Source organism: Chrysochloris asiatica, unplaced genomic scaffold (assembly GCF_000296735.1).
Source record: "Chrysochloris asiatica unplaced genomic scaffold, ChrAsi1.0 scaffold00137, whole genome shotgun sequence".
Lineage (NCBI taxonomy): Eukaryota > Metazoa > Chordata > Mammalia > Afrosoricida > Chrysochloridae > Chrysochloris > Chrysochloris asiatica.
Window position 1 is genome coordinate 2,671,560 of NW_006408655.1, and position 7,871 is coordinate 2,679,430.

The 7,871-nt window shown below is 35.2% G+C and overlaps 1 protein-coding gene across 1 annotated transcript in view; it reads left to right on the top strand.

Moving 5' to 3' along the window:
- Positions 1-7,871, top strand: part of MALRD1 (MAM and LDL receptor class A domain containing 1) — a 1,127,868-nt gene that overhangs the window by 169,766 nt on the left and 950,231 nt on the right. Inside the window, exon 14 of the mRNA XM_006869907.1 lies at positions 3,942-4,062. Within this exon, the coding sequence (XP_006869969.1) occupies positions 3,942-4,062 (121 nt within the window). The remainder of the gene's footprint in view (positions 1-3,941; positions 4,063-7,871) is intronic.

Genomic DNA, 7,871 nt, shown 5'->3' on the forward strand with positions numbered 1-7,871 from the left:
GGGTTGGGCCTCAGGGCAGGCCTTGGCCTCAGTGGGCGGGCCTGTGCCTTGGGTGTTCCTGAGCCTAGGCGGCTTGGCAGAGGGCTGGTCTGGGCCGGGGTAGTAGAGGGCTGGGGGTAATGGCTGCAGGGAGGTAGTATCCGTATTTAATGACGTAAACAATGCCTCTCTCAGTCTCTCTGTACCGTGGGTACCCCAAATTTCCTCATATCCTCGCAGATATCTCGCTCTGTTTATTCGGCTTTGTTAATTTATGTTTCCTTTTCTTTGGAAATGCAGCCTGTTAAGTGGGGTTGCTCAAGCCCTGCATTCCAAGGTCTGCAGCCGGCAGAGGCACTCGCCAGCACTGGCGCAAAAGTGGGAGCCGCGTGCAGGCAGGCAAAAGCTCAAAATGCCTGTAATTCCTTAGCAATTTGATCTTTTAAAAAAAAGAGTTCAGAATGTTGGAATATAAGATCTTATGTTTGTTCAAAGGCTGTCTGTCTGCTAGACAGAGGTTTCTTATGTGCGATTCTGCCCATTTGCCCCGAGACTGCCCTACTTGAGCTGCCTGGTCAAGGAAGCGCTGGAAGTGGATCCCCCACCAGTCTCTTTTGAAGTTATTTATTATGCATATATGTCCTACATATATCTAGAAATCTAAAAGCTTGTGTATTTGTTACTACAATTTTTTGTTTGTAACTTAATTTTTTTCTCTAATACACATGTTGAAAAAAATTTCTTCCATATTAGTAGGAGAGTGCTTCAAAAAAGTTTGAGGAAAATTGAATTAAAAGATACATGAAATTTTGCATGAACTTTTAAAGCCCCTTCATAAATAAATATGTAGTTGTTAGATGCAGGTAAGTTAGTTCTGACTCCTAATGACCCTATGCACAACAGAATAAAACAGGGTCTGGTCCTGCACCATCCTCACAATTGTTGTTACTCTTGAGCCCATTGCTACTACCATGGTGCCACCTCATTTCATTAAGTGTCTTCCTATTTTTCTGTTGACTATCCACTTTATGAAGCACAATGTCCTGCTCTAGGGATTGGTTCTTCCTGATATGTCTAAAGAATGAGAGATGAAGTCTTGACATCCTGGTTTCTAAGGAGTATTCTGGCTGTACTTCTTCCAACATAAATGTTGTTTGTTATTTTGACAGGCCGTGATACTTTCAATATTCTTCTCCAACATCATAACTTAAATCAATTCCTCTGTGGTCTTCTTTATCATTGTCCAACTTCCATATGCATATGAGGCAACTGAAAATACCATGACTTGGGTCAGATTTACCTTCGTCCCTAAACTATCATGTTTGCTCTGACTTTAAAGAGTTTTGTGCAACAAATTTGTTCAATGCAATACATTGTTTCATTTCTTGACTGCTACTTCCATGGATATTGATTGTATATTTAAACAAAATGAAATGTTTGACATGTTCAATATCTTTTCCACTTAACATGTTATTTATTGGTCCAATTGTGAGGATTTTTGTTTTCTTTACACTGAGGTACACTTCTTTCTGAAGATTGTGGTATTGTTCTTCATCAGTAAGTATTTTAAGTACTCTTTGCTTTCAGCAAGCTTGCATCATCTGCATATTGCAGGTTGTTAATGAGTCTTCCTCCAATCTTGATGCATGTTCTTCTTCATATAATACAGGTTATCGGATTATTTGTTCATCATACAGATTGAATAAATATTTTGAAAGAATACAGCCTTGACATATAACTTTTCCTGATTATAAAGCATTCAATATCCTTTGTTCTATTTGAGTAACTGCCTCTTGGTCTATGTGAAGGTTCCTCATGAGCATAATCAAGTGTTTTTTAATACCATTCTTTGCAGTGTTGTCCATAACATTGATCCACACATACAAAAGCTTTTGCATAGTAATTAAAGCACAAGTAAACATCTTTCTGGTAGTTTCTGCTTTTAGACAAGATCTATTTGACATCAGCAATGATATCCCTAGTTCCAAGTCCTCTTCTGAATCCAACTTGACTTTCTGACAGTTCCATTGATGTACTGCTCCAGGTGTTCCTGTATTCTCTTAAGAAAAGTTTTACTTTCATGTGGTATTAATGATATTGTTTAATAATTTCCACTTTCTGTTGGGCCATCTGTTTTTGGAATGTGCACAATGTGTTATTTTTACTATTTTTAACTTTTGCGTAATATTCAGTAACCTATTTCATCATTTATTTTCTGATGAACACTTAAGCAGGTCCAGTCATTTGTAATTATAACTAGCATTGATGTCAACATTCTTGCAAAGTAAACACTGATAAATGGTTTTAACTTTGCAGTCTATTATATCTTTTAAATAGATTCCATGAAGTTCCTATCCAGTGAGGCTACAGTAATTCACACAATTGATCTTTCCATCTATTATTCCATCAATAGGTTGTTCTCTTAAAATCTGTAATTTTTTATCATTCCCATAGTTGTTTGAATGTTAATCATGTTAACATCTACATGCATTCACTTGGACTTTTACCTCAATTTTTCAAAGTAACTAATTCTTAGGTAGTAATTATAACTAAAATTTAATTCTATTTCATTGTCATGTTTTCCCCCAAGCTCTCATATAGCACTTCAGGCAGAAATAAGTGTTGTTTTTATTTTTGTTTTTGATTCCTGATGTGGTTCTGCAGGATAATGCACTGGACTGCAAGGTCAGTTTGAACCATAACAACAGAAGTTCAAACTCACCTGTCCCTCCTCGGAAACCCTAAACAGAGTTGCTGTGAGTAGTCGGAACCCACTCCACAGGCACTTAACAAAAACAACAAGTAGTACTCTATGTGGAGTCCTGGTGTGATGCTGTAGGATAAGCAGTGGACTGCTAACCACAAGGTCTGCAGTTCAAGCTCACCAGTTGCTGCTTGGAAACTCTACACAGTGTTTCCTTAAATCTGTTTCTTGAATCTGAACTGATTCAAAGGCACTTAACAACAACAATAGTAACAACAATGTTCTATACATATCTCATCTATAGCATTTATTATGTATGCAAGTGTGACTTAACACTTAACAACAAGTTTTCTAATGTATCAAATTAACTAAATTGTAATGTCCTTGAAGTTAGAGAGTCTCTCTAATAAAATTGAGACTATCTAGTAGCTGGGTTGTAGACTGGTTGATCCTGCTATATGAGAGGGCGTCAAAAAGTTCGTGGAAAAATTCCTTTATCTTTTAATTCCATGTGTCCACAAACTTTTTGAAGCCCCCTCATATGTTCTCAAGGATCCAGATATAATCAATTAGTGAATTAATTTTCTTCTTTATTTATCCCTCCCTCCTTCCTTTCTTTTGTCCTGTCTTTCTTTGTTTTTAACATTATAATAATGTGAGTGATTAGCAAGAAAGAAAACAAATTATGAGTATATCAGTCATTATTCAGAGTGCTAGAATAAATTAAACTTAAATAGATGCCTTAGTGCTTTACATATGCATATTATTAACCACGGAGTGTGATTATTGATTGTGTGCTTACCTCACTAAGTATGTTTTTGTATATGTATACATAATATATGTAAGCATTTAAATATTCAGATATGGAAATGAATTGTTGCCACCAGCAAACCACTACAAATGAATTCATATCTCAATTAAATTGTGTTGTAAACTACACAGATGATTACCCCAAAGAGCTCATTTTAAATGCATATGACACTTAATGGCTCCAATGGGAAAGCAGCCCTTTAGTAGTGATGAATGCTATAACTTTCAATTGAAGCAAGGTTACTTAACATATTAAGGTTACATAAATTGCTGCCAAATCAGTTACAACTTTACAAATTTAATAATTTGAGTATTCTGGTCAAAACAATTTTCTAAAATTAGATCAGAAGATAGAACAGATGCATATGAGTGTCTTTACACAAAGAAGTGTGATTGTAAGAGTTTTACAGAATTTTTCTTTTGTAATTTTATCTTTTTGTAACTATAGTTAATTTTAGAAGCTACTGTTTTATCATCAAATGCTACAGTTGCCCTAGATGACATCAGTATATCCCAGGAATGTGAAATTTCATATAAGTCAATTCCTGATACCAGCATACAAAATAAAGGTAAGTTTTCCTTATGACTGTTTAAATTTTAGTCCTTGATAAAATATATAAAGCATACTAGAGTTCCTCTGTAATATAGCTCATTAATGCATAAATCTGGGATGTGGATTTTATCCTATGTCCTTGAAACCTAAAACTATTTTTATAGATATAAAACATTATATGTTATGATCTAGGTCAAGGTCTCTCTTCTATTAAAATATGGCTAAAATAGTCACATTGAAATATTTCATTCATTGTTGTTGTTATTATTAGGTTCTGTCAAGTTGGCTCCAACTCATAGCGACCTTTTGGTGTATTTCTAAATTAATATGCACAACAGAAGGAAATAATACCGCATATTACCATCCTCACAATTATTGTTACGCTTAAGCCCATTTTAAAATAATTTAATCATTGTACATATTTTAAAAAACTAAATTATCTATGAATTTTACTTGGCACTCCAAGTAATCATGTGTACAATTCTTATTTCAGAATAACTCAGGAGTTTAAACTAAGTGTGAAGAAGTGACTCTGGAGCCAACCAAAAATTTTAAATTTGACCCCAGAATTCTGTGGTTTACATTTAATGCATAATCATTTTTAGTAATAGATGGAGTTTGACTAATTCCTTGACTAAATGAGAGAGAGAGAGAGAGAATCATTAAAAAAATGATCCCCAAATGGGTATTTCATTTGTTAAGTTTTGCAGGCATACTGAAACCATGTGCATCGTGTTTGCACTTATTTGTCATTGTAACACTAACTGATGTTTCTCTCTGACTATTCCTACTCTGACTCTTAATAAATGAACATTATTTAAAATGTTGCCAGAAAATGGTATACTGTATTTTCTAACTCCCTCTACATTAAAGACATCTTGGTGTGGCACTGTGGGTTAATTCGCCAGATTGCAAAGCCATTTGAAATACAAAATCAGCGGTTCAAGCTCACCAGCTGTTCCTCAGAAACCCTATACAGGGTTGCTGTGGGTCAGAATTGACTGGACAGCACTTAACAACAACAACAAATACATTTTAAAAAATATATTTGTATTTGCAAATCAGGCAACTTATATATTCTGAAGTTGCTTCTTTAAATTAACTCACTAATCACAGTTAGTGAGTGAAAAGTTGCATTCTTACAGGAGCTGTATGCCCTATCAAGGATGACACGAAGTAAAATAGTTCTGAATTGAGAACTGTGTTAAATAACTTTTAATTCAACATCCTTTACTAAAGACTGTTTTCATTTATGAGATTACATAATTCTGCATGTCAATTTTATATCATATAGGGTATTGATTTTATTTGGAATGTGTCGTCCCCCCCCACCAACTTATGATTACCCTCTTAGCTATGTCTGTCTGTATGTTTATGATAGATGAGGAATGAAAAGCAATAGATTAAATGAGTCATCAGTTTTTCAGGGTTGACCAGCATTATCTTATTTCTGACATTGAAATCAACTTATTTTTTTCTTTTAATCAAATACCACACCATCAGACTTGGAATGGAAGAAGGCATTAAAGTTGACATTGAAGAGAATGTACTTGGATATGAAAGTGTGGTTAAAGGCTTGAAATTACCATGAAAATTAATGTTAGCAGAAATCTCTGATGAGTATTTGATCTCACTGAAAATTCTTTTCATAAATTAACTTAGAACTCATTTATAGGTACTTCATCTAATTACCAATTCAATTAGTTAGAACATGATTTTTTTTTTTTTTGCCTTTTTAAAAATTCTGGTGAGTATATATGTCACAAAAAATGTGTCATATTAACATTTTTTTCTCATACAATTCAGTGACACTTGTTATTTTCATCATAGTGTGTAACCATCATCATTATTCTTACCCAAAATGTACTAACATCCTTAACAGAAGTTCAATGGCCCACCATGCATCTTGGTAACCACTAATACACTTTTCCCTTCCCTCTCACCCATGGTGGAGTCCTGGTGTGATGCTGTGAGTTAATGCACTGGATTGCAAAGTCAGTTTGAACCACAGGATCAGTGCTTCAAACTCACCAGTCGCTCCTGGGAAACCCTATACAGGGTCACCATTGGTCGGAACTGACTCGATGACAGTTAACAATAACAACCTATTACTGGTACCCAAGTGTGAAAATCTTTTCTTGACTTTTTCCAAAAGTGATCTCACACAATATTTGACTAATTTCACTCAACATAATGTCCTCCAAATTCATCCATGTTATGTTGTGTTTGGAAGATTCATTGTTATTTTTCCACCTTGCGTGTATGTACCAATGTTTGTCTGGCCATTCTTACGCTGTTATCTTCTTTTCGTTATTGTGAATAATGCTGCATTGAACATGGATGTGCCTGTATCTAAGAGTGTCGTGGCTCTTATTTCTTGAGGATATATAATACCAAGTATAGGGCTAACTGGGTGTAATAATTTCAATTCAAATTCCAACTTTTTGAGAAAGTGCCATACAATTTTTCACAGTGGTTGCACCATTTTACAGTCCCACCAGCAGTGCAGGAGGGTCCCAGACTCTCCACACCTTCACCAGCATTTTTTTTTTCCCTTAAATTTGTTGTTAATGATGGGTTGAAATGATATCTCCATTATTGCTTGAATTTGCATCTCTCTAATAGCTAAAGATCATAAGCATTTCTACATGTTTGTTGGCTGTCTGAGTATCTTCTTTGGTGAAGTGTCTGTTCATGTTCTGTGCCCATTTTTAAATTGAAATATCTTCTTGTTGAGGTGTTGAAGTAATGCATAAATTTTAGAGAGTAGTTCCTTGTCTGAAATGGCATTGCCATTTTTTACCAGCCTGTGGATTCTCTTTTGTACTGTTGGTAAATCCTTTGATACACATCAATGTCTAATATTTTGGAAGTCCCAGTCATCTATTTTGTCTCCTACTGTTTGTGTTTTCAGTTATGTTTGATAGTGTATTAATGCCGTATATCATCGGCCTTAGGTTTGTCCTGTTTTTTTATCGATGATTTTTATAGTTCTTTGTGTAAAATGTTTCTTTGGTCTTTTTTGATTTTCCTGAATTCTTCAAAAGTTTTTCTGTGTTCTCTTTGTTTTCCTTGATCTTCCTGTCAGTCGGCTGAAGGTACCTGAACCTCGCTCTTCTGTATTGTCTCTCAGATATTTCCATTTCCTTTTCTTCTTCAGAATGTTTTCTTGCTCTGCATTTTGGACATTTGTTTGAGCCACTTGGCTGCTGTCTATCACTGATCAGGTGGTATTGGAGTTAGTATTGACTCTTACCCAGTGTGTGGAGCTACAGAAGGTATGGTTTTCTCCAGGTTATTTGGTTACGATTTTTGTCTCCTTTCTTGTAACCAATTGTTTGCATAAATATGCCCTGCCAGGCAGCTATTTGTCTCCAAAGCTGCCTGCAAAGTTCAAGATGGCTGTGCCACATCTGACTGGGAGAACATTCAGCAGTCTATCTCCTGCCTTTGCCATCCCTGTTTCTACTCCTACTAACAATTGAATACATTTCTCTAACCTTTCTTCTAAACCTCAGAAATCCCATATATTTGTTGTAGAGGGTTTTTATGTAACTTGTCTGCCTAGTCCAACTATCTTGCTGTAATTCTCTCAAGCTTAATTTTAATGAGGACAAAGCTATGTATATTATCCTTGGAAAGGCCAATGGCTTTATATATAGAAAAATAACTGTCTCAGTGTTTTTGGTGTTCAACAGGCAATTATAGGATCTTTATGGAATCAAGTATTACTTCTGGATAAAAGATTAGGTAGGGAGAATGACAGAAAGGGAGATGATATAGTATGTGTCATGATGTCAGTCATTTATAACTATATATATTTTT